The 26,831-nt window shown below is 37.3% G+C and overlaps 3 protein-coding genes across 3 annotated transcripts in view; 1 reads left to right on the top strand and 2 right to left on the bottom strand.

Moving 5' to 3' along the window:
• The first annotated feature begins 1,869 nt into the window (after nt 1-1,869).
• Nucleotides 1,870-8,912, top strand: LOC149006428 (two-component response regulator ORR26-like). The gene is made up of 5 exons (XM_089165228.1): nt 1,870-2,200; nt 4,544-4,696; nt 4,809-5,198; nt 5,336-5,412; nt 7,403-8,912. The coding sequence occupies exons 1-5, from the start codon at nt 2,074-2,076 to the stop codon at nt 8,432-8,434; spliced, it is 1,779 nt and encodes a 592-aa protein (XP_089021354.1). The 5' UTR covers nt 1,870-2,073; the 3' UTR covers nt 8,435-8,912.
• Nucleotides 8,913-9,409: 497 nt separating this feature from the next.
• Nucleotides 9,410-14,446, bottom strand: LOC149006427 (uncharacterized). Its single transcript, XM_089165227.1, has 9 exons — nt 14,163-14,446; nt 13,500-14,081; nt 12,588-13,418; nt 12,418-12,476; nt 12,211-12,285; nt 10,931-11,033; nt 10,743-10,805; nt 10,372-10,482; nt 9,410-9,976 (listed from the first exon to the last, which is right to left on the bottom strand). Exons 1-9 carry the CDS (start codon nt 14,229-14,231, stop codon nt 9,761-9,763), a joined length of 2,109 nt encoding a protein of 702 aa, XP_089021353.1. The 5' UTR covers nt 14,232-14,446; the 3' UTR covers nt 9,410-9,760.
• Nucleotides 14,447-15,555: 1,109 nt separating this feature from the next.
• The window catches only part of LOC149006426 (Galactose oxidase/kelch repeat superfamily protein), a 44,636-nt gene continuing 33,360 nt past the window's right edge, over nt 15,556-26,831 (bottom strand). The window contains exons 16-20 of the mRNA XM_089164513.1: nt 24,395-24,529; nt 21,430-21,582; nt 18,222-18,308; nt 16,858-16,926; nt 15,556-16,737 (exon numbers count right to left, since the gene is read on the bottom strand). Coding sequence (XP_089020639.1) covers nt 16,645-16,737; nt 16,858-16,926; nt 18,222-18,308; nt 21,430-21,582; nt 24,395-24,529 — 537 coding nt within the window. The 3' untranslated portion in view covers nt 15,556-16,644. The remainder of the gene's footprint in view (nt 16,738-16,857; nt 16,927-18,221; nt 18,309-21,429; nt 21,583-24,394; nt 24,530-26,831) is intronic.

The following is a 26,831-nucleotide window of genomic DNA, read 5'->3' as shown; positions in this document are numbered from 1 at the left end:
TTTCTTAAAGTTAAGTGCAACTTGCATGATTGAGACTTGAACCCGCAAAACAAAGTAGCAAGTAAGGCAACCAAAGTGATAAACAGATAAAAAGAGAATCTCTCTTCCCCCTCACACACACAATTTCACAAACATATACTGTACATTCAACTACTCTTCTATAAAATATAACCAGCCATTATAAAAGCATACATCTCTATCTGCTTGGACTGCTGGTGGGAGTCGTCTGGTCATATAGTGAACAGTAAACCTAATTACTCGAACATATAAAAATAATCAAAGCTCCCAAAACAAGTACTGAAATGCTTTAAATTATCAGTGAATGGGCATCAAACAACTCAAATATTTAAAAACTTCTCTCTTTCTCTTTGTCTCAATCTGTATCGATTGATCTCGATCTCGAACATTCTGTTTTCTTTCACAACAATAATCAAACATAAATCCTACCCCTTTATTCAAAACCATGAGATTATCAGACAGAAACCCTTCACACAAATCCACTTTGTAACATCTCATTGCGGAGAGAAGTATAGAAAAATCATATCAAGTTAATGTGACAAAAACCTACTAAACTTCATCTTCAATGTACAAAAAGCTACAAGCCCAGTTGCATTACTTGTAGTATTTGAGTTGGAAGGTGAGAGGATGGAACCGTGAAGGTAGTGACACGCAATCCTTTTCTCTAAAAGTCGCAATGACAAAGCCTCCCCTCATAAAGCTCAAGAACATTGTTTTTTTCTCAGAAAGCTCAAGAACAATGCTTTTTTCTATAGTACTTTAAAGTGTCCTTTTCATTTGAAACCGGTATAAGAGTAAGACAAAGCATATTAGCATTATAAATTTCTCAATTTCCACATATCAATGAACCAGAACTAATCTCTCTACCCTTAAAATGTTTGTGGAAGTCATCAACTTGACAATTATCAAATTAGCAAATCTGCATTACTTAATAGCAATGCCTACTGCATAGCACCCACAAACATTCGTAGTCTCATTTTTTTTTTTACTCTACTTGTTTACTGAAAATATCTTATTTGTTTGTATTTTAACACTTGATTAATTTTGATTTGAATGAAATTTCACATGTGAATGGGATGTTAAGAGACAAAATCATAAATGTAAATGCAAAAAAGAGAATGAAGGTCACAAAAAAACAATGACATTAATCTGTATAATTCAAACGTGAAGAAGAGAAGATATTAGTTTTCATTGAGTTTGAATCCTCCATCTTTACGGGTAGAGATTTTTGCTCTCCTTACATTTTTCTACTACATGTTAGGAAGGGAGCCAATCACTAAATTCTATCAATAAAAATCGAAGCTGGATCCCCAGTTGATCCCTCCCCTAATGTTTGATAAATGGTGAAGAAGTGTGAGGGAGTCCAAATTTCTACCAATCAGGTGGGGGATCTAAATCTGTTTTTATTTATAATGATAAAAGCTCTATTAGAGAATCAGAAAACTCAACCCGAGTAGCTCAATTGGTAAAAAGTCAATACCTCCAAGTAGGAAGTCTGAGTTTGAATTTTCTCAAAGTCAGAGTCACTCTTTATATTTAAATTATATATAATGTAAGCTGGTCTTGCTAAACTCATTCCCTAAGAAAAATGAAAAACTCACAAACAGAAAATTGAAGACTCATAACCTATCACATCTTCTAACAGAATCAAGGCCAACCCCTTCCCATATGAAACCGCTGGAGATTAGAAATTCCACTCCAAAACATTTGAAAGATTAAGAACCTTAATACTTAATTAGTAATTATTATAAAGAAAAACCCACTAGAATGATGGGGACCGTTAACGAGGGGCGCCAAATATTCGATATTCTGGGTTCTTATTAACTCTTCAAAACTAAGAACCCACTAAAACACTCATCACTCCTCTTCTACAGAGTCTACGAGCTACAAGTGAAAGAAAGAATCCCTCCATTTCTTTATTGTTCTTCTTTGTTGATCATTCTCTGTTTTAGTTTCAGCACTTCTCTGTTTTAGTTTGTGGGGGAGTTTATCTTTTCATCTTCTGGGGAGGCCGAACTTTGGGTCAATCAATTGATTTATTCATTGGTTCTGTTGATGGAGAATGGTTTTGCTTCTCCGAGAGCCGATGCTTTTCCGGCTGGTCTTCGTGTTCTTGTTGTTGATGATGATCTGACTTGGCTCAAGATTCTTGAGAAGATGTTGAAGAAGTGCTCCTATGAAGGTAACTTAACTGAAAGCTCGCCTCTTTGTTCTTCAACAAAATAAGAAAAAGCATGAATTTGAAGTTCAAGGAGAACCCATTAAGGATATGTTGATTTTAGGTTATTTTCACATTATATATATATATTTTTTATTTTTCTACATTAAGTATCATTAGGATTTATTTATTTTGGCTGGGTAAATAGTATGGTTGGGAATTACTGGTGCTTAAATTGCGAGTTTTGTGTGTTACCGTGTGTTTTCTTTTTGGGATGTCTCTTTGATGTTAGCTTCTAGCTTGGGAATCTGAAAAGATTTCATGTTTTCTGTGTTGGTTTTCTATTTTTGTCTTTCTAGAAGATGTGTGGAGTGTTTTTCCCCCTGCTGAGATTAGTTTTGGTGAAGGATGGTACTTATAAGCTCCTATGCACTTGTCTTTATTCACCTTGTGGTGCAGCATGGGATGGTACATGATTAATATCTAGCTTGAGAAATTAGTTAGATTCCTAAAGGGAGTTAAATATTGTTTAACTGAGAGGGTTTTCAAAAATTTTAAAAAAAAAAAAAACTCTCTTGATCAAAATCAGATCCACTGTATATCATTATGAAGTTCTTGTGACTCTTTGAGTGCTAATTGGAATCAAATGGAAAACTGGTATATCTGTATGAAGTGCCACTTTTCAATGACTAATGGGTGGTGGTTACAGTTTCTAATATTCATTTGTTAGGTCCATGCTTTTTTATGTCTGTTTAAAATTGCTGACAGAATACAATGAACTTCATATTAGGATTCTGCTAAGACTCAATTCCTCTGAACCCTGGAACTTAGTGAATTGATTATTGAAGGGGTTTCTGACCAGAAAGAGTAATTTTTTAATAATAAGTCAGCTCCTCAGATAGAGAGAAAATAAAGTCCTGGTTAAAAGCAAAGGTGAAGGTTGATGGGTGTAGTCTGTAGATCTCATACAGTATGCATATTTGTCGTAGATGCTTAAGAGCAGAAATTTATAAGAATGACACTCACAGGAAAGAGGGATCAAATTCTAGACCTGTCGGCATGCATCGACTATCTAAATGCCAAATGAATTTTAGTTTCTACACATGATCGGTGGTGAAAGGAGTTCCCGTTGTGACAAATATGGTGGGATTATTCACAATGGAACCTCTACTCCAGTAAACGCAAGAATCAGAAGATTTTCCCTATATCTCACTTGCCTTTTGTTTCTTTCCTTTTTCTCTCCTTTTATTCTTCATCCAGATATATTGTGATATTTCATAGAAGTGTGCATGCTATCCATTAACATAAAACAGTAAATGATTATAGCCGTTAGGTGCAGCACAGACAATCCTGTCCCTCTACAGGACTTTGAATGTTTTCCGTCTTCAGATTCGGTGCTCGGCAATTCTGTCCAGCTTCATTCCACACCTTGTTCCATAGGCAATCATTTGGTCACCAAGGAAATGCTTAGGCCCAGAAGAATGATGCATGCTAAAATATTTAAAGAGGCTAAAGATAAAATGATGCCATCTCATGGCTTCATCAATTTTGAATAATGTTCCTGATGCTCTGAAGGAGCAATAATTTGAGTAAGAGTCATGATGAGAAATGTCCAAATACCAAGCCTATATTTTTTTCCAATGCCACCTGATGAAATTCTTTGTATTGAAATTCTTTTTTCCAATGTTGAGTTCATTCATGTGTATGTGACTCGTTTACAGCTTGCTTTTGCAACCTCTTGGGAATAAAGGAAGAATCTCTCTTTCTCTCCCACTACCTTTTTCTGGAGTTGAATCAGCTTTGACCTGACCCTGTAACTCCTATCACTCACAGAAACCAAAGTTCACAACTTGACTGTGGTAACATGTGATCGAATCTTTTTTGAATCAAAATCTTTCACTGCCTTAGTGATTTTAAATTGGAGACAATGGAGTTTACTGTGATTCCTTTAGTAGCAATACCCAATGAGCCAACCCTGCCTATCTGAAACCCAGGTATCAGATAGCTTGATAACCATGGAATGAACTACCAAAGATCCTGATGATCTACCAGATGCAGAACATATTGAAGATGAACTCAATAGCTTATATCGGCACATATCACGTCTTTCTGAGAAATCTATCAATGTAAGATTGGTAGATCCAGTTCTAATATCTCATTTGAGGCTAAAGAATCAATCACTGGATTGAGAGAATAATTAGCAAAAGAAGATTATATGCAGGACAGTTAAAATTTGTTTTTCCTCTTTTTTCCCCCCTCCAGTTGTGGAGATTGTAGTCTGATTTCACACTCATTCACACCATCTGTGACAATGTTTACTTCCATGCTTTAGTTTGTGTAATTCTTGAATGATATTTCTTGCTGCAGTGACTACATGTGGTTTAGCAACAGAGGCGCTTAACATGCTTCGCGAAAGAAAAGATCGCTTTGATATTGTAATCAGTGATGTTAACATGCCTGACATGGATGGTTTCAAGCTGCTTGAGCATGTTGGACTTGAGATGGATCTACCTGTCATTAGTCAGTCCTCTGTCATTAAATTTCAATTCTTTGACTTGTAGGCACTTTCCCTTTGCTTACATTCACCTAATGGAAATGAATATTGATGGCGTCTTCCATATGACTTGTACAGTAATGTCCGTTGATGGGGAAACAAGCAGGGTGATGAAAGGTGTTCAGCATGGCGCCTGTGATTATCTTCTTAAGCCTGTGCGAATGAAAGAACTTAAAAATATCTGGCAACATGTCTTTAGAAAGAAAATACACGAGGTGAAAGAGATTGAAAGCTTTGAAGGGTATGATGGTTCTCGGATGATGAGGAATGGATCAGAAGAATTTTTTGATGGGCCTTTCCCAAGTGGAGGTGATAAGACTTCGGCAAAGAAAAGGAAAGACTTGGACAATAAAGAGCATGAAGATCAAGAACTAAATGATCCTTCATCTGTAAAGAAGGCTAGAGTAGTTTGGTCTGTAGATCTTCATCAGAAATTCGTCAATGCAGTTAATCAAATTGGCTTTGATAGTGAGTACATAGGTGTTCCGTTGGAAATGAATGATACTGAGATTCTTTCTTTACTTTCTTGTGACATGTTTTGTCATTTCAGCTTTCATTTTAATAGTATGTCCACACCAGTAACAACATGCAATTTCTTTTGGCAGAAGTTGGTCCTAAGAAGATACTGGATTTGATGAATGTTCCTTGGTTGACCAGAGAAAATGTTGCCAGCCACTTGCAGGTAGCTTGTTCTCTCAAAATTTTGTTCCATCTGTTTACTTGGCTATATTAAACCGTGCTTTTTAAATCATAATCAATTAACCATTGAGTGTTTATCAGGGAATATTCTTTCTCAAACCCAGGAATTGAGCATAATTCTCTTATATGTTCTAATGTGATCCATTGACGATGATTAATATAAAAATTTCTAGTATTCTGACTTCTATCTGCACTCAGACTTCTATTTGATAATTGCATAGCTAATTCTTGAACAAATTCTTCAATTGGAGAGGCTTTATGGAATATAGAGGTTATATATGCCAAAGAAACAACAGACACAGAACAGGCCTGTGGTATGGATGGCTGGTAAACACAAGATCAGCGAGTTCGTTAAACTATTCATTCTGATAAACAGAACTCACTGACTTTAAATCCATCATTATGGGAATAAAAATGAAATTCACAAAAGCTGTAGAAGCTTCTTGGAGTTGATTCTTGATTGGAAGCGCAATGTGCCAAAAGCATTGACCATGGTAGACATGTGAATCAGGAATGCTAAATATTAGTTGTTTACAAGATTTATAAAATACAAAACTCTTTTTTCAAGATTGAAAACTAATTTGACATTGAAAAAGAGATCAATCCTGCTTACTGAGAAAAACTATTCAAAGTGCATATCTCCATTTTCTTGGATTTAAAAACAAGATAGTGTTCAAACAAATTATAAATAGAGGGCTGAACTAAGTAACCTCTTCCCAGCACATTAGAAAAAGATTCCCACGAACTCTAGAACTTGTTAAGCACATAAAAAGTAACGAAACTCTTACTTCCACACAACCATTGACAGTGGTTGAAATACCTGTCCTGTACACTTTTAATAATAATTCATTCTTTTCCTAACCATTTGCCAAGAGAGAGTGAGAGAGAGACTGATCTTCACCTACTTCACTTCCCCCCCCCCCCCTTTTCTGATAACTGAGATGAAATTTTATTGGTAAGAGAACAAAAATTACTGCATGTATTGTACATAAACAAGGCCAAAGGGAAAAAAGTTCAAAGCCATTGTGCATGTGCACTGGTACATGAAATCCTAAAACTAAAACAACCATTTATCTGTTGTTTTCTGAATCAAACTTTATGATCTTCTCTCATACTTAGTGTTCTCAATGGATCATTAATTGTAATTTTCCTCCCCCCCCCCCCCTTTTTCTCTTTTCTGATACCAACCAGCACTACTCATTATAATTTGGCCACTATAATATGCTTGCCTTCATATCCTACATAAAAATCAAAATACATAATCCAACAAGTTCTGGATCTTTTAAGACTAGAAGAAGTTAGAAGAATTACCATAATCTTACAGAAGAGGGCAGAACTTAGTGCAACAATAAAGTTGCTCCATTGAAATCTAGTGGTCATGGATTCAAGTTGGGAAACGGCCTTTGCAAAAGTAGGAGAAATGCTACTTACTTTATGCCCCAACTGATGTGATGCTTTTGCACTGGAATTGCCATTTTTTTTGCCTTAAATCTAGTCTAACCTTCTGCACAACAATAACATCTGAAGCCATCAGGGACTTTGGGACAACCAATACTATGTGATACTAGAGGAGGCCTTTGTGGATTGTTTTTTAAAAAATAAGTGTGGCCAAGACAGCCTCTTTCACTGGGAATTTCACTTCATTTTTAGTAAATTTTTTTTGAAATTACTGGAAGAGTAGGGTGTCATGTATTATACTGGATTTTATTCCCATTTTGAGTTTTTAACAATGAATGCTCAAAGTCTGACGGTTTTGCCTATTAAATTTTTGTTATTATCACCCTTGCAAAGAATTCTTAAAATTTCATTGTTTGCAATCACTATAAGCATATTATGTGCAAATACACAGGATTATTTGACACCAACCGAAAAATAAGAAAGAAAGGGGTGGGGCTGGATGAAAAGCTTACAGGTGTAATATTCACCGGGTACACCAATAAACATTCTGATTCTGAGAAAAAATCTGTATGCAGAAATACCGCCTCTATTTGAGTAGATTGCAGAAGCAAAAAGAACCAAAAGCTTCTTTTGCTGGGACAAAGTCAGAGAGTTCCAAAGATACTCGTGGAAGCTTTGGCCATCAGAGCTCAGTCACAGTGCACCAGAAGAGCGTAACTGATGAATACCATGGAAATAAAATTTATGTACAAGAGGCGGGCCCAGAAATCCGTGACAGTGATTTGAAGGGTATAATTTCCTTCTTGCCTGCAACAGAACCTAAAAAAGCTTTCCCTACTGATGCATATGTTCCTCAAGAGACAAATAATGTTTCTTGCCTCAGCCTTACTCGTTCTTGTGGGTCGCTGGAGTCAGATGCTGATTATGCGTCATTTGATTCCACCATCCAACCTCAGCCCTCTTGGAGTGGTGAAATTCCAGGAATGCAATTCTTGCAACAACCTAAACAAGAGCTGGACACATATCTTGTGTTAGATGATTACATTCATCCTCCATTACATGGTCCACAGGCCAATCACCTACAGCCTACTTTATCTGCTAATCACAGGACAGCCATTATGGATAGGGATAAACTCACTTCCACTGAAATCGAGCCTCTGCACACTGCATACAGAAGCAACCACGTCAAGAATGTATCTCCTACAAGACACACAGTGGACTCAGTTTCTTTTCAATCTGATGTTGATGTCATGGATCCTCAAGCTTTTGGGAGCATGCCGCCTTCCCCAAGTGGCTCATCAGAAGTTAAAAGTCACAGTTTCGATGCAAGTTGCATAAGTAGTTCAGAACCTCTCCAACAAAACATAGTTTCAGGGAGTGGATTGTTTCCTCCATCATTGCACAAGGACTTAGATCTCTCTGCACTTCAAGGTTATTCGGCTCCTGAGATTGTTGACTTCAACAGCATAGAGTTTTTTGACTATGATGATCCAGCTTTTGGTACCAACCTCCCAATCCATTTCTTTGATGGATTGCGGTCAAGCTGTGATTATCTCTATGAGTCAATGGAGTATCCTGTAATGGACCAGAGTCTATTCATAGCATGATTATTTCCACTGGAGTCCACTTCTCATTACTCGTTATAAATGAATAATGAAGAATCCTGTTCCAGGTAATCAATCTTTTAAGTGTAGTGCCTGTACTAGGGAGTATAACTGTGTTGTCTTCTGACCATATTTGGACATTGAAGCAGTATAATTTGTACTTGTGATGATAAGCATTTATGTATATGCTGCTTTGACTTTGAGTTGAGCAATGATATCATCTACTTTACCAGGTTCATGGCTTGTGAATGTATTTTGTTGATATAAACATACCGTACCAGAGTTCGTTCATGCATGTTCTTCAATGTCTGAGTGGGAAATTGGTTGCTTCTTGCAACTTCTGCAGCAATATGAGATCCCAATTTCACTACACGTTTCCATTTGCTGGAGAAGTTTGCAGTTGTTTGAACACCATAAGCGAGTGAAGAATTCTGATGATTCATTTGCTTGTCAATTTTTTAGGCCCTGGTCTGCCTTTGCTTGCATATATTTTCTTATAAGATGGATTAAATGAAGATTGCCTTAACCTTATCCATACATGGAGTCACATACCCTTTCAATAATCAGGTCTGAATCTTTGGGCAGGCTCTGCAGGATTAACAACAATAATTGCATGGAGTACAGTAAAATTTTCCATTTCTCTAGTACGGTCATTGGGCCATTGGGGTAGTCCCTTACAGGATCATATGTAAAAGAATGTTTTATTCAGATATGTTTCATATTTTGAAGTGTGGCAAAACCTGGTTCCTAGAGGAATATCTCTTAGGATTCAACAAAAATAAATCCTTCTACCAAAAAAAAAAAAAATCTGACTCTGTTGAGTGAGTTCAACTTAGATCAAGCTTATAACAAAATGGCTTATTGTTTGGGAATATGTCGTGAGTTTACACACAAATGCACACTCTCCCAAACACATACGCAACAAAGAGAGAAGAAATTGAAGCACCGGCTGGCACTTTGTGAGCATTAACTAGTTGCCACTTGCCAGCCAAATACTTGAGAAACTGAACTTGGATTATTTATAGCAACATTCCAAATACATGATACTTCCCTATCCCTTTCCAGAAATTTTACCAGAAAACCATGGCTTGTCAACTAAGTATAATACATCCATCAAGAAAAGGATAAAAGGGAAGTACAGCTACAAAAATTTCAGTTCTACTGGATGCCAAAAGCAACTGTGGAAACAATTTTACATCGCCAACAGAATTCTGTCCCTCTGACTATACTGGATTCATATCTCAAGTTCATCAGCAGACATCATTTGTCCAATAATATTCTATTGTGCCAATATAATCTGTAATTCTACTGATCCTCCCTCTTGACTACTTAGTGCTGGATATTAGGGGGAGAATTCTCATGAGTACCCATACTGGAGAGCGCAGTGATGGAATGAGTACGGATTCTGCAACTCTTCTCTGTAACCTTCTTAGAATTGTCATTCGTGGCTGTAGGCCTTCGAGGAGGCAGAGACCTTGAATCCTGGACTGCACCGGAAATGAGCTTCCGTCCAACCTTGGGTGATCGAGGCTGTGTCGGTGGAATCTGCAAAACATGATTGTAACAACCATCCTTAAAAACGAGGACAGGCTTATGGATGGCACTTTAACAGTAGCGCCAATGGTAGATTTCTAAAGAAATTGAAAAAATAAATATATAAATTGAACTTAAGAGAAGATCATGGTGATTTAAAACTGAGTACTGGAGACTGCCTGCATATATCTCCCTGTTTTTCATTACTAGCTCATAGCCTCATACACTATCACTAGATCGAAGATACCAAAAGAGGAGACATGATACAAAAGGAGCACAACTGAAAATTACTTCAACATAAGAAGCTGACCTCATATTCTTTGTGGCACTCAAGTGAGTTGCTACCATGGAAGTTTTAAAAAATAATATAAATTTATGACTATTGGAGCATGACATTATAGAGGTACCTTTTTAATCTGACTCCTTCCTGACCAAATTGCCCGATAGAAGTCTGGCATTGGCTTTGCCTTGAAGTTGAGGCTTCGATGCAGTTTGTTAAGCTCCCTTTCAGCCTTTTCCTGTATATCATTAAGACAGTTTTGACATGAGGTTCCATATTGCATTGCAGTCCCGCGGGTATGGATTAATGCTGAAGACCAGTTTGAAGCTTCTATACTTATGAAAGAAAACATTCACTTTTACTTTTGCAACACAACAAAATTTTATATTTATCAATAGATCACTAAAAGGCATCCCTTATAGTCCAGTCAAAAAAATTATTGGTAATCTCAAGTCAACCTTTGCCGTATTAAAATAAACTTGTATAGGAAATGATAACCTTAGGTTTCACTGGAAGCTGCATGTTCAGTGCCCCTTCTGCCTTGAATTTATTCTCCAGCTTCTGAGGGTCAGGGAAAAAAAGGACCAGGAAGTTAGAAAGCAGAGCAAAACATGGATTGTCTTGTGGAAAGAATATGACCCACTTTGTTAATAATAATCTGAAAAATAATCTCGATTAAGCCTTGCCTCCTTTCTTTTTGCAGCTCTTTCATCAGTTCTAAAGCTAAAAGGAGAGGACACAGTTGGTGACCGTGTAATGCCTCCACAGGCAGCCAAGGACTTCGAACGACTGCCGAACATAAAGTTCCAGAAATTCAAATTTGTAAGGAAATGCCATATAAAAAGAGTAAAGAAAATACAGCTAACTTTTTATTTTGGGTTAGGCTCGAAGGGGCTTGTGCATCAGTGCATGTTTTTGTGTGAGGAGACAGGGAAGGTATTACACTAGCTAGAAGCCAAGAGGGTTTGGAACTGAACTTGATTAATCATGTTTTTAAAAGCCTTCTCAGCTAAATCTCTGAAACCAAAAATGACTAATTTTAATGATCTAAATTCTGGTCTATACATTTTCTGGGGCGTTTCCATTTTATTGAAAAGCGTTTTGGAAAATGCCAATATGATGGCTCTGTACAAAGGAGCCCCAGTGCTGACTCCTCTCTACAATGTTGGCAAGAGTAACCACTATGACGGAGATTGATGTTTAGAGAGAGTCATTTCTGATATGACCTATCATTAGCAATGGTGTGTGAGACATGTACCAATCAGTGTGCAAACATGTATATTCTGAAATCATCAGATGAATCTTTTTCCTGAAGGCTACCGGTATTCAATTTCTCCGGGTGGACAGAGAAGCTGGTTGTTATGAAGCTTTATCTAGATTCTGCTTATTATCCGAAATATATTTGACCTAATTATATGCTAAGACATAATATTCACAAAGGCTTTTATGACCTGCTGAAAACATGCAAGTCTCCTTCAAAGGGTGTGGTGGATGGATTTGGTCATAACTCGTAACTGACATCTTTTTTGCATGCAGTGTATGCTCTTAGATCAAAACCTGCTTATCATTCACAAAGATGCTAGAAAAGGCACAACAATTTTAGGTGTCAAATGTGAAGGTTAGTAAGTGTATTTTTGGAATGTAGTGTCTCTCTTTTATAATGCTTTTTTAGTTGGGCTAAGTCTGAGTTGGGTTTGTTGATTTAATCCAATACAAAACCCAGTCCCTTATTTGGTTAGCTAATGGGATACAAATACAGAAAGGGTTCCTGGATCTGACTGATTAAATTGGAGCAGATTCAACATCTACTCTTCATCTCTCCCCAGTTATGGCCTGACTCCTGGAACTGGAGGGTCATTTCCTTCTCAGAATTGGGTACAGGCATCAGCAAGTTGAATAGATTTTTGGTCTATGTTCAAATGTGGGTATCCTACGGTAATAGATGAGATTTGGCTGCACAACTTACTCAGTGGAGAGAGAGTGCCATTTTGCACCCACTTTACTGCATTCAGAGGCTGTGAAGCCAAGTTCAGTCCTGGTGCTGTAAAGAATGAAGAAAATGTTAATATATATGTAGTGTCAAAATTTCATGCTTGCAGTACAAACAAGTGAGAAATCGTGCAACTTTATGAGGCATATTTTATATGCTCTCTTAATTTAGTAAAGCGCATACCTTCTTCTTTCTGATCGAGGAGTAACAGAAGGATTTTTTGGCGAACCATTCACAGATGCCTGCAATATGAAAATTAAGCTAACTTAGACATTCATGACTACTCTTGCCTTATCATGAAGAGCATTTGAAGTAAACAAGGAAAAACGGCATGTTGAGAGAAAGTTAAGCACCATGATTGGGGTTCTCAGAGGAGTTGGACAGTGTTTAGATGTCGGCAAACTTCCAGGTCTGCTTGAATCCTTTTGTAGCCGAACTGAAGATGTTTTACTAGTTTCACCAGCACAGGATGGAATACTAATCGACATGTGGAGTGACTTCGGAGTTGAACACTTCTTACTCGCCGAGTCACTGGATTTACTGTTTGGAGTGGTAACCTTTTCCTTACTGGAATGAACAGTTGAGGATCTGGCAGGGGATGATGGAAGCTTTAACGCTTTACCGTAAACTGATGGCTTCGAGGAAGAAACCAAAGATTTTGTCTTAGTAGCTGAAGACACCGATTCCTGACTGGGAAAAAGATTAATTGAAGCATGGAGTGATTTTGGGGTAGAAGATTTCTTGTTCCCTGGATCTCTTACAGACTTTATACTGTTTGGGGTAGGATGATTTCCCTTTCTGGGATAAGGAGTTGTTGCCAATTTGGCAATGGGGGATTGAAGTTCTGATGCTCTGCTGTAAGCTGATGGCTTTGAGGAAGCAACTGCTGTTTTTGTCTTGGTAGCTGAAGCCAAAGTCTCTTGATTGGCAGAAAAATTGATCGACACATGGAGCGATCTTGGAGTTGAACACTTCTTCTGCACTGGATCTCTTGCAGCCTTCCTATTGTTTGGAGTGGCAACATTTCCCTTTCTGGAAGGAACGGTAGTTGTTGATTTGGGTGAAGAAGAAGAAAGCTTCGATTCCTTCTTGTAACCTGATGGCTTCGAGGTCGGTGCCGTCGGTTTTGCATTTGTTTCTGAAGTCAATACCTCCTGATCAGCAGGAACATTTTCCCGGAGTACCTTAATTGAGAGGAATAATGAAGTTGAGATCATAGGGAGAAGACGGTAGAACAAAAATCAGGGAAATAAGTATCATTTTACCTCCAAATGCGTCTGATCTTCCTCTATTTGGATGGTTCCACTAGCTTCCACCTCAGTAAGCATGTTGTGGTTCCCAGGATCAGCAATCTGAGATGATTCAACCACCACACGGTTCTTCTCAAGAACATGTTCTTCAATTACTGGATCTACTACTTCTACCTTCAGGGTTTCCAGGTGATCCATTTCAATATTGTTTGTATGTCTGCTTGAATCCTCCATGGTGGGTGGTGTGGCTTGCCGTGCCTCATCAACGATGATATGGTTTTCATTACATTGTGCCGACTGTAAATCCAGGGCAGCATTGTTGTGAACTTCATCTTGGGTTTCTGTTTCAGGAATAGTATCAGCAGCTGTGTTTTCTTGCCGGGCCAAGGCGGCTGCTGCTGCCTTCTGAGCTGCAACTTTCTTGTAATGAGCTTCAAAATAAGCTTTTTTCTGAGCGACGGAACCAGGCTTGGAGTATTTTTCTACATCTTCCAAATACCTGTTGTGAGAGAAAGATGACCATTTCTCCCAAGCCAAAGACTCTGAGAAGAACCTCCCAAAAGAGACTGATTCTGTAAGTGCAAGCATCGGATTATCCTGTAAAACAGAAGACCTTGAGCAACAAACGAAAACCCAGTAAAGAAATTTGAAAATTCTGAGTTCTTGGACATTTGTTACCTCTGTAATTTCATGGGGAGTATCAGAAGCTCGAGGAAATGTCTGCAAGAGACAAGCAGATTCTCCCATAACTTCTCAGCGTAGAAACCTCAGAGCTTTCTTTGAACTTCTTGATTCCTCTTCCCCGTTCACTTTGAGAAGTGAAAGCCTCAAAGAGACACTTGACTTTGAAATTTGAATCACAATCTTGGATGTTGGATCCAAGTTATGCGGCACAGGCAGACCAGGAGATGGACAAACCGGGAGAAGTGGAGAAAAAAAGAAAGCTTCTTTTGAGGGGCTAATTTAGCTCTTGAGATTTGGATTTAAGCGGCCTTCATAATTATTGAGGTTTGAAAAAGGCTCCATTGTGGGGTCCTCATGTGTCTGTGCGTTTTAAAATTTTGGGTCTTTAACGTCTATTTCCTTTATCGTTGGTGTGCCTTAAGAAATTCAAAATTTTGGGGAAATGTGCATCAGTTGCGGGGTCCTGTCATTATTATATGATTTGTGGAATTTGGGACTTGGGAGTGCATGGATAGTGGAAGTGGTTGCCGGTAGATGGATGATGGATCTGAATGAAGATTACATGGAATCCATGCAAATGCGTATCCAGGGAATCTAGCCAGAGCTCAAGGGAAGACATTCTTTAAGCTAGCTAACATGGTATGATGGCGTTGGAACTGATAAGAAATCATAAAACTAACATGGCGGCTGTGAGTAATATTGTCCTTGACATCTGCTACTTAAATTATTATTGATGGCATGTCACGAGAATTTGATGAAGTCCATCAAAATGAACCATTCATTTAGCCCAAACAAAATTGCACCATTCATTTTCCTTTTGACAATGGACACATGTCCATTAGTGACATCCAACATGTGTCCTTCATTTAAATTTTAATAAATAAATGGTTCATTTCTCAAAGAAATAGACCTAATTATATTCCGCATGTCACCATGAGTTTCTATCATTTTTCAATAGGGGAGACTTATGTATGTGTTTTCTTGACATTTTTTTACATTACAATAGAGATGAACATACACCTCTAAATATGACTAAATGAAGCAGAAATGGGACTCTCAGTGAATTTCATGTAAAAGCCACCCCTAAACCCTAATGTGTGGTGGAAAAAAGTCAAGAGCACATACATCCGGAACTCTATGATAAAGCAAGTGTGCTACTTCCTTGCATTAATGTGCTATTAGTACCTCATTTGTCGCTATTCTCCCCTCCATTGCTTAGAAGATTTGGACTCTAGGTCATGATCAAAACACGCTAGTATTTGATAGTCCTGTTAAAGAGCACTACTATATACTTCTTTGACAAATTTTCACCATACATTTTGTATAAGGCCTATGTCTAAAATCAATAAAATATTTTTAAAATAAAACCTAACCTCGTAAATTTCACAAGTGACCCCACACAAAATGTGTAGTAAAAACACATCACCCAGTAAAGAAAGTTGAAAAAACTAATTTGGTTGATTGACAAAGTCCCATCTTCTTCCTTGGAGAACCATTCTTTCCATGAGAAGTAATACGGATGACTCTTTCTTTTCAAAGAATCTCTTAGCGAAGGTTGTTGGATCAGGGAGAAACAACTCGTGTGGTTTGATTTTGACAGTGGGAGAGACTTTAACTACTAGTAGTTCCAACATCTCCATCCGCATCAAGGAGTACGAGGGTTGGTGACAATTTCTCATCGTTGCCACCAAAACCCCTCTGCCTACCAGTTCTCTCCCTTTCACGCATCTCAAAACTAACAGTCAAAACCCACAACACACCAATATATGGTTTAAAATTGCAATACATCAAATGGAGCAGAATTGGAACTGGAATCGCAATCAAATCAGTGAGGATTTGAGGATATCGTTCAGTGACGGAGTAAGATCAACTGTATCAGGCATGGCAAATTCTGCTTGAAATCTTCTTATATACCATTGTTACAAAGTTAAAACCAGTAGTGACTGAAGAGACTAGTAGTATATAGCAGCATAGTAGATGTCCAGAAAATAGCACCATAAGAAAACGTGAGGAAAGAAATGAGAATTGGGGGTGCTCAAAATGTAAATTAAGTCCAGTGTCATCTGAAAAGTCTAAGTAAGGAAAAACATAGCCAAGAGATGCAAATGGTCTCAGTCATCTAGCTATTAAGAATATCAAATGAATTGTACACAATAATTCTACCTTCTACCCCCAAAATATCAGCATTATCAAATGGCCACTGTGCTTGGATCAGTGCTTTCCTCTTTAACAGCAAATTCATTGTGTGCAGGACAGCAACCAACAAAACTACCTTAGGTCCCATCAGTTTAGCAACTGTTCAGCACTCCACCTTGACAAGTACCCGTGTATGAGTTACTCAAACGGCGTAAACCTGGATACTGCCAGCTTGGATACCACCAAATTGCACCATAGTTTGCAGGCAACACTCAGGTTCGAACCAGAGCAAACAGCTCCAGGTAACCATAACCCGAGAAAACTGCTACCTTTTTTAGGCTTAATTTCTATTTTTCTTGCCACCTCTCTTTCTGGAACTAGTCTCTGGTGCTTCTTCCTCTTCAGCTTTCTGTTCTGCTTCTAGTATGGCCAACTGTCATTAAACACCACAATTAAATCCATCATAAGAATAAAAATTGACATTACAGCTGCCAAAATGCATGCATTTTCAAAAGCAGCCTTGGTCCCTTCAAAAAATAAGAGGAAAGATCACCTCGTCAAGGATAGGTTTGAGCTCCTTGTATCTAGCTTCTGCAAGATCAAACCCATCTTTGCGGAGCTCCTAATAAATTCACCAAAAACAAGATCAGTCATGCACAACATACAAATACACAAGGAAGCAAACGAGCCATGGGTAATAGCAAACCCATCTTTGCAGAGCTCCTAAGAATTTCACCGAAAACATGATCGGTCATGCACAAAGTACAAATGCAAGAATAGGAAAATGAACCATGGCTGATACCAAGAGGTGATAAATCAAGTTATTAGTCATCCTTCTACAAAGTTGAATTTTTTTTTCCATAAATTATCAATTAATTGGTGTTCAATGCCTTGATCTCTCATTAATAGTGGGAGCGGAATCTCAAAAGATCAACCTCCAATTCTAGACCTAATGACTTGATTTCAAGAACCATCTACTTTGATGTTTCTGCTAGGCTTCAGACACTTCCCTGTCCCCCTTTTTTGGATACCTCAAGGAACAGGATTATTGTTGTTTCCCAAGGTCTTGGCTCTTCTCTTTTGCCGACTAGTTAGTGTAATTCTTCCCCGCTCCCCGTTCCCCGCCACCCTTCGCTCTTCTTCCCCTTTGGGGTTTTGGTTAAATGATTATTTTCATTCATCACAATATGCTTGCATTACTCTCTGATAACCCCATTTTCACGGTTTAGGCTGCTCCCATCTTGCTCGCCACTACTATGGGAATTGCTTTTAAAGTCTATCAGTTGCCAGGCCCAGCTTAGTCAGACTCATAAGAACTGTTAGAAGTCTCTTATTCCTTTGTTATGGTCTAGGCAATTAGCAAACTCGATCTTAGCTCATGCAAGAGGGAGATAGAAATCTTTGAATTTTTCTATTTTGGATAAATAAAAATATATTATGAACAATCCAGAAAGGAGAAATATAAGAGAGGCACCCCGCAGAAAAGAAGAGGAGGGGGGGGGGGGGAACCACTAGTCCAACAGTGCCTAGGATATATACTCTGCTGTTCTAGTTGTTCAATGCTCTACTGTCCCAATGTTCTTGTTTGAACATGAGCGACATGCTGTGAGTGTGTGGTGATTGCTGTACCAAGCCTGTTGGGGTCTTAACAGTAGCACTCATGAAAAGCCCTACAGACGAAGGGAGAAAGAACGTGGGTTAACATGACTAATCATATGAACAGAGATTTGTGTGATTTATAACATTAATATAATATAATGTATAAGCTTCATGACACCTTGAGTTGCTCTGTAAGATAAATCACAGACCAACGACTCTACTCTGTAGCTTCAAATCACAAATGATCAATCATGCTTTTCTAGAAACTTAAAAAAATTAGACAAAGTAGCCACAAATACAATTTGACGAATGACTAACCTTTCCAGTGTGTTGAGTGTGTTCATGTGCAGCCATTTGCCAGTACAAATTCGTCCGCCTAAAAAAATCCCTCAAAGATTCTCCAGGCTTCACAGTGATGGACAAAGCAACAGTTAATAAATGAAATACATGAAACACAGCATTTAGCATGGGCTCCACAACTACACTTAACTAAAAAATGTAAAGCTTAATAGTAAGATCTATGCATGACCTTAAGTCTTGTCATCACAATGGAGCTCTTGCCATTGAAGCACTGGTATTGGAAACCAAACTACTTCTAGGCATATATTGAAATAAGAGCCAAAAAATAAAAAAAAAACTGATAATATATTCAAAGAGGATTTGTTGCATTCACATGACAACAACATCAACAACAACAACGACAAGCCTCATTCGAACTAAATGGGATTTGTAGCAAGCATCGAATATGATAAGAGAAGAAGAGAAAATTACTAGAAATACTACAATAAATCAAAGGAATTTGGGACACGAAAACATATGCTGACAGTGTGCATGTTTCATGGACCAACATTTGCAGCAACTAATTTTGAGCTTGAGTCAAAAGGAGCTAGAGAAACTTGGACCAAAGGTATCCAAAGAGATGGAAGAGAAGAAAAGGAAAAAAGGGGGGTGGAGAGGGGGTCTCAGCAAGAAGAAGATTGTATTTATGAGAGAAGCAAGGAGTTGAAGATGTTTCCATTATACAACATGGACTTTGGCAATGCAATGATCCTAATATCTATCTAAAAGAAGCAGCCTTTTCATGGTGAAATCACGCTTCTTGTAACTTCTCAATTACAAGTTATATACTGAGTTCACAGCACTGTTCGCTAGAACACAGTGTCATGTTTTTCTAGTGTGCAGTTTATGTGAACAGTAATTTTATTATTTATGATGTCATTCATTTTATGTCCATAATAGGATTATGTCTTGTCATATACTGGAGGAAGAAGTCTGAGTCTCAACACAAGGTAGTGGTCAAGCCAGCTTCTTACTTTTGGTTTATAAAGGTGACCCTTCAAAGTTTAAAATGAGCAGCTAAGATATACAATAACTAATGGATCTCATGTATTCCGATACAATAAACTTGAATATGATGTAACAACAGTTACACTATCCAAGATATTTGGAAACAAAAGCATACTCATGGACCCACGGAGGAGAGAGGAAAGAGAATAGAGAAGCATGAACATTTATATATATAGTTACAAAGCAATCTCAGAGTTGGAAAGCCTCTTCGGGTAATCATGGGCCCACTCAAATAATGAGTGGCTTAACAATTGAAAGGAATGCAGACCTGTAAATAATTTAAAGTAGTTAATGGGGGAGGATCACTTCATAAATCAAAGGCAAGGATACAAGGCGAAATAGATTTTATTATGCAACGGTGTACACTCGGTAGGGGAAGAAAATAAGGGAGGGAAACATGTAAGTAGCAACTATGGAGGTTAAAGGTTATGCGACTTAAGGGGAAACTAAAGCCTTCCACCTCAATAGATGGGCAACATATGCCCAACAATATCCTAGGTGGGAAGAAGTTGTATAGATGGGGATTTGTTCAATTGAAAGGGGCTGCAACCATGGTAGAAATTTAGTCTTGTTAGGCACAGACACCTAGATACTGAAATTTTGGAAATGGTAGACCATTGTACCATGTTTCGGTGGGTTTTTGGTGGCTTTTGGGACTAATTTGTTGTGTACAACCTAATTTGAGGCCAATAAACATTGGCAACGTTATTTTTTGACTAAAACCTAACACAAAATGGTCTTCTAGTTTCGTAGGTGCCCTACTCTATATGCGGTCGAAAGTGGATCATGGATATACAAGAAAACATTGAAACTTCCATTAAAATGCAAGAACAAATTTTTAGTAGTAATCAAATACAATTTACGATTTTCAATTACAACACCTTGAAACTCTTGAAATCTCACCGAAATTGCACCGAAATACTGAAATTTTGTTTCAGACCATATTTCATCTCAAAAGGCTCAAGAAGACCAAAATTTCACAAAATTTAGTACCATGAGTAAGAGATGGGAGGGCAAAAGCATGAACTCACAGTCTCGCAGGCCACACAATTACACACCACAGCAACTCAACTTTCAACCCATTCTTATCCGAAATTTCAAATGTTGAGTACACATGTAAAAGGCATGCCAAGTACACAAGGCTCCCTTTGTAGAGGGTCATAATGTATGCAGTCTGACCCCTGCTTTCACAAAGACCCTGTTACCAAGACTTGAACATATGGGCACTTAGTCACAATGAAGTAACCTATCAGGCCCACCCTCATTCCCTCAAATGTTGAATGATAATGGCAACTGCTATCAATCAAGGAAACTAAAATAAAGTTAACTAATGAAATTTAAATAGGAAAGCTATCATCAATCTAGCAAACTTAAATAAAATTAACCAAGGAAACTGAAATATGGAAGCTAGCTCCTAACCAGAGTAAAATATTCCGACATACTCTCCCAAATATCCTATTTGGGCCAAAAATCTATTTCTGAGCGTAGTTTGGGGTTGAGGATTATACAGATCAAAGAACTGCTCATATGTCAATTTATACTCCTCAATTCCTCAGTTTACCTCTTCTTTTTATAAAGACACATCCGTCTATTAAATTTTATTAGTATAGATTTCAGCGTTACTTAAACAGTGAACCAAAATCCTGTCTTTAACTTATCTTTGATGGAAATGGGAGAGAGATTCATCTGGCCAGCTACAGGGCACAAATCAGAATTGATAATTTGACCAATGTTGATTGAGAAACCTAAACATCACTGGTTCTTAATGAAGGACAGTTTGGATAGCTAAAAATAACTAGACAGTAGACACATTGAAGAATTATTAACAGAGACTTTAGACAGCAGACACCCCCCCCCCCAAAAAAAAAAAAACACACACACACACACTATCACAAAGAAGGGGAGGGGAAGAAATTTTCATATGAACCCCCAAAAAGGAGTTAGAACAATAATACACATTAATGACATGTAGACAAGCAATTGATAACTTGTTATCACAGCAACTGCTTCTGCATGCCTGAATCACTTTATCTTTGAAACCATAAACATTATTTTACCTTCCCAAACACAACACTTGATGCTCTCTCAAACTTAATCCCATGTGACATAATTTACGAAAAATGTACAGAGAAGCAAATCACCAAAAACAGAATTTCTCACTGGGTGGAAAAGACAATACCACTGGAGTCCTCTGTGAATCTGAAAGACCAAGATTGGCTCTGATCTGTTCTATCCTTGCTCGTTTCTCCTTCCTGCGGAGATTTTTGCGCTCACCCTTCAATAGTGCAACAGCATCTCCCACATCAAGTGATTTTGCACCATCTTTCATTGACTTTTCGGGCATGGGATAAAATATGTAAGGAACAATCAATAAAAAGGCAGAGATCAATTCAAGAAATATTATAGACATCAAAACATCTCAAGCGAAAAAATTTGCATACTTTGGACAAGGTTCACATGGAAAGCAACAACCAAAATGAAGCACCCAAGTAGGATCAGTGAAGCTACTAAAGGCTTTCAATATGCTGGGGAAAAGATACTGTAATGCACCATCTTTCATCTCCATTTGATATGATATCCAATCGGGGTGCAAGTTTGGCCCCGGTGGCCCTAACTTGCATTGAGCCCGAATAGGGCTTGGGCTCAAGATTTTGGCCCTAGAGCAAGTCAAGGCCAAAATATTTTGGCCCTGAATTAGGGCCAAAGCCAGGCCTAGGATTACTATTGTCCCACCTTGGCCTTGATTTTGGCCCCGATTCTGACATTGATTCTAGCCCTAATTCTAACTCTAATTTTGTCCCTAATCCTAGCCATGATTTTAGCCCTTATCCTGACCCTAACTTTCTTCCTAATATTAAGCTTTATACTAACATTAATCCAAACCGTAGGTCATTCCGATCCAATGAGTCCACTTATATTCATATTATGTGTTTTGCCATTTAGTAAACATAAATAATTTGATTTCTTTTTTTAATTTTAACATGTTACGACAAAAACGAACTTTTTTTTCTTCCTTTTGTTGTTGTCATTTAGTAAAAGTAAATGATTTATTTTTTTATTTTAATATGTTATAATGAATATAAACTTTTTTTTGGTCAAATAATGAAAACAAACTAAATCATTTACATTCTTCATTCTTATTAAATATATTTATACAAATAATTATTGACTTACTTATAATTAACATTCTAATCCAGTTTAATTAGGGTGTTTTAGAATCAAAATTGTAGTAAACAATTTAAATTTGAAACATCTAAGTAAAATTTTAAAATAGAAGGTTCTTAAGAGAAATTTGAATGATGTGATCTATAGATTAATTTTATTTATACAACATAATATATTAAAAAAATATTTTTAATAATATTAATTGTTGATTAAAGATAACGCCCTCAGCCTTCACTAATGTGAAGTATCTAATATCTTTGTATATCTTTTTTATTAATGAATCAATCAAATGAACATGACAACTTGCAAAGAAATTCACAAATAAATTATTGGTAAATGTAATTTGTAGTTCTTTTTAATAAAAATCTTATTTTTCAATACGGAATTGGCCAAAATTATTGGTATTATTCGAAAAAATCGATTTGAAATAATAATATTATACTAACCTATGTTCTAAGGTAGATGTTTGACAAAAAAAAATGTTTTAAGTTAGATGTTATTTATATTTCTACTTTCTTCTAGGTAAAAACAATTGGGTTATAATTACAAGGTATAATAGATAGTTTACGTCATTAGATGGGTTTTGTCTTTTAAAATGTATTATATTAGACTTATTAGTAGAGACTACTAGGGGTGCGATTGATATTTTGATTTGTTTTATGGTGACAACGATATTAAAAGACAAATCTCCAAAAGCCACTAATAATTTATATGTATCATACATATATATATATATATATATATATATATATAGATATATATAGAAGACTCCCTTTTGCACTCCTTTAAAAAAAATTTGGGTAGAAATTTAAGATTTGTTTTTTCAATGTCTAATATATTGATTAGGCATATTTTAGAATTAAAATTATAATGGAAAGTGTAAAACTCTAAAAATTAACATCACATTGTATCTGTTAGTCACTTTTTATATAATACATTTATAATAGACCAATATATTTATATATTAGATGGTTTAAATTCAACAAGAAGTTAGATTATGCATATCAATTATTATATGATTCAAATTTGATTACAAATAGTAGGGATGTCAATAAAACCCTATAGACATAGAGCCCAAACCCGACTTGAGCCTAGTCCAACATAAGCCTGATTTTTTTACTCGAAGGGTTGGCTTGAGTTACAAAAATGATCAACCATATGTTAGTTTAGTTTGATTAAGTTTTACTGAAATGTAATTATAACATAAATGTAAGGTTGGTTAGTTGGTAAAAACATTATTCTTCATCCAAGAGGTCTTGGGTTCAATTCCAAAAGATGGCAAATTCCTCATTTTGTTTCTTAAACATTAGAGTCAGGGCCCCTGTAGGGCCAATTAGGGTGGGAATGGGCTTGACTTGGCCTTATGGCTTAGGGCCAAAGACAAAAATTCTAGGCTTGAATTAGGGTCAGAGTGGGAATGGGCTTTAGCCAAAAACATGTAGGGCTAGAATTGGGATCGGAAAAGCCCAGCCCTGTTGCAGCCCTAGTATCTAAGAATTGGCACATAAAGTACTTTTCTTTTCTCAATATATGCCCACAATAGGCTGAAAACTAGCGACTCGTTAAACTTTTGAGTACATACATGGAGTGCTATTTCTTGCAAGTATTTCTAATCCATCTCAAGCATAAATGGTCAGTGGAACATACAGAGGTGGGTTTAAATTTCATATCACACAATTTCTGAGTCCAACATTCCAGGATCATTATTCATACAAAAATGTCCGTTTCCACAAGGAAAATCAGAGTGTCACATTGATAGTTTGATAAAAGATGCAACCAATCAGAGAACGATCCACAATATAAGCAACTGGTATGTCACATCTTTAAATACAGCACCTTTCATGTTTCAAGTCCATTAGAAATGAAGAAAATAACAAAGGAGGCCTTCTTGAACTTGTTTCCAAGAAATAAATAGGAAATCAATTACTTATAAGGTAACAAACAAAAACCTATCTATTATTTGAAAATTAGGGAGGTACCTCTACATTGTTGTCATCGTCATCATCTGTCTCATCGTTGTCACTTTCAGTATTGCTTTGTTCAACTTCTGAATCATCCTCATCCTCATCCTCATCTTCATCCTCTGAAGCTTCTACCCATTCAGATTCAGAAGCCTGGTGTTTTACAAACAAAAGACAAGTCAGGATTCCCATTACATACAACTTCAAAGTCCCATCTAACCTTACCAGTTAAGTTACCATGTTGCACCCAACAATATCACGATTGCAAAATGTCAATAGAATATGGAAAAAAATCAATTGTTGAAGTATACATAAATTTGGAGTTTTACTGTTCACGTTACTGTTCACGTGAACAGTATTTTGCTGTTGTTTTGATTATATTTTCTATTTCTAATGTGGGAATCTTGCCACATAAATTTTGGGAGTTTTTTAGAAAGCATAGTTTCTATTTTGGTGGTAGTTTCTATTTTCAGAACTTTCTATTTTAGGAGTTAGGAAGTTACTAAAGTGTAATATTTTGTTTCCTTCTTCTAGAGGACAATTATTGTCTCTCAGTTGTATTAGATTCATTAGAAGCTATAAATAAAAGTGTCGGATTCTAGACTCTTGAGCTAAGAATCAGGCTTTTTCTCTGGTTCTTCACTCTCTCTCTTCTTCTTCTTCTCTCTTTTCTCTATTCAGTTCAAGCTATTTTGATTGTTTAAAGCTTGTTTTCTAACAGGCACAAGCTTTTAATCAAATAGTGTGCTAATATCCTGAAATCTTTTTCGTTCCGGTGGCGCCACCAATGGATATTATGGAGAGAGATATTCATGTGAATTGATCTTCTCCTATACCACTCTACACGTGAACTGAATACCTTTGTTACCTCTTTCTCCTATCGTCCTAAGGTTGCAGAATTTTTGTGTTCTCACTAAAGTTTGGAAAACGATTGAGGATATCTACCTCGGTTTAATGTCTTCACACACGTGACTCACATAAGCGGCGAATCAAAAGGATCTCAGGAGATCATGTAAATGTTGATTACACACAGCCGAGGTAGTTCTAATTACTGTTGTGGTCCAAGCGGTCGGGGTATATACTTGCAAAAGGTAAGCTTAAGTTCATGAGGATGAACCTCGGAGAGACAAATCTTATTTTAGTTGGATCCAAGATGATGCAACATCAAAATTTGGATGTGGAATAGTATGGAACTGATATGCGGAATGTTATGTTCAAAAGGCAAAGGGAATATGGGATGATTTGCAAGAGACTTATTCAAGCTAAAAATATGACTGGATTTTTAGTATTTATGAAAAACTATTAATGCAAGGACAAGTCTCTGAGGATTATTACACCTCCTTTAAAGGCAGATGGAGGAGTTGAATGTCAACCTCTCACAGATATAGAGAAGCTAGGAACGGAAGAATGTGAAGTTTCTGCGGATGAAGAACTGAAACGTCAAGGACATCTTCGATGGTGAGCATGTCAACTTAGGAAGCATATCAGACTTCAACGATTGCGCCGAAGGGAGTTCTCCAAAAAAGTTCTAAAGGAGAAAATCAGCCTCACACCTCTTATGGAAGGGGCGTGGGTGGTCAAGGGGAGTTAGTAGGTCTTGGAGGTCGTGGTGTTCAAGTGATAAGACACTCGCTTTGTACTCATTGCGGTAAAACGGGGCACTAGTGGAAGCTTGTTGGGCCAAACATAGAAAACGAGTGGGCCAAGCACCTGAACATGCGTTCGATGGTGGTGGATCGTAGCAAACAACGACGGTGGTCGGATCTTCTACGGGGGACTTGTCTAAGACTTTAAGAGATGATGTAAGCAAACCTCGGATTGCAAAATATTGAGCCGGGCTTCACATCCACAAGTACCGGCACACTTTCAGGATAACATAGCACTCCACTCTACCCACCCCGGATCACGATTGGGGCCTCTTCATATGCTGGTAAGTCATCGGGTTTTAGCTCTTTTTCTAAATCACCACTAAAAATTCTGTTGTCATAGCTAATGGGACTTCCACACCTATTCTAGTCTCGGAAGTGTTTCTCCTACACCTCTCTTACTTTATCATCCGTACTCATGTTGCTAACTTTCCTTTTAACATTATCGTAGTCAATTAACTAAAGCACTAAAGCGCCTCGTGACTTTTACTCCCACTTATTGTGTTTTCCGGGACCTTCACACGAGGAAGACGATTGGTGGAGGGTGTAAAAGGAACGGACTCACTATCTGGACTATGCACCCCTATTGGGCTCTTTCGATGATTGTGTAGATGCTCTCAGTGGCACGTCGTTTAGGCCACGTCTTTAACTAGATTAAAAATTTTATTTCCTTCTTTTAAATGGTGTCTAGATTAAATTGTGAAGCGTGTGAGTTAGGGAAGCATCATCGTGCACCTATCCCCACGCATCTCTCGTAGTGAGTCCTATTTCTCTGTTCATTCCGATATTTGGGGCCTTGTAGAATTAGT

The sequence above is a fragment of the Hakea prostrata genome, chromosome 8, assembly GCF_041222555.1.
Source record: "Hakea prostrata isolate BN-2017 chromosome 8, UWA_Hpros_2, whole genome shotgun sequence".
Classification (NCBI taxonomy): Eukaryota; Viridiplantae; Streptophyta; class Magnoliopsida; order Proteales; family Proteaceae; genus Hakea; species Hakea prostrata.
This window is presented reverse-complemented; position numbering and strand designations above follow the sequence as displayed.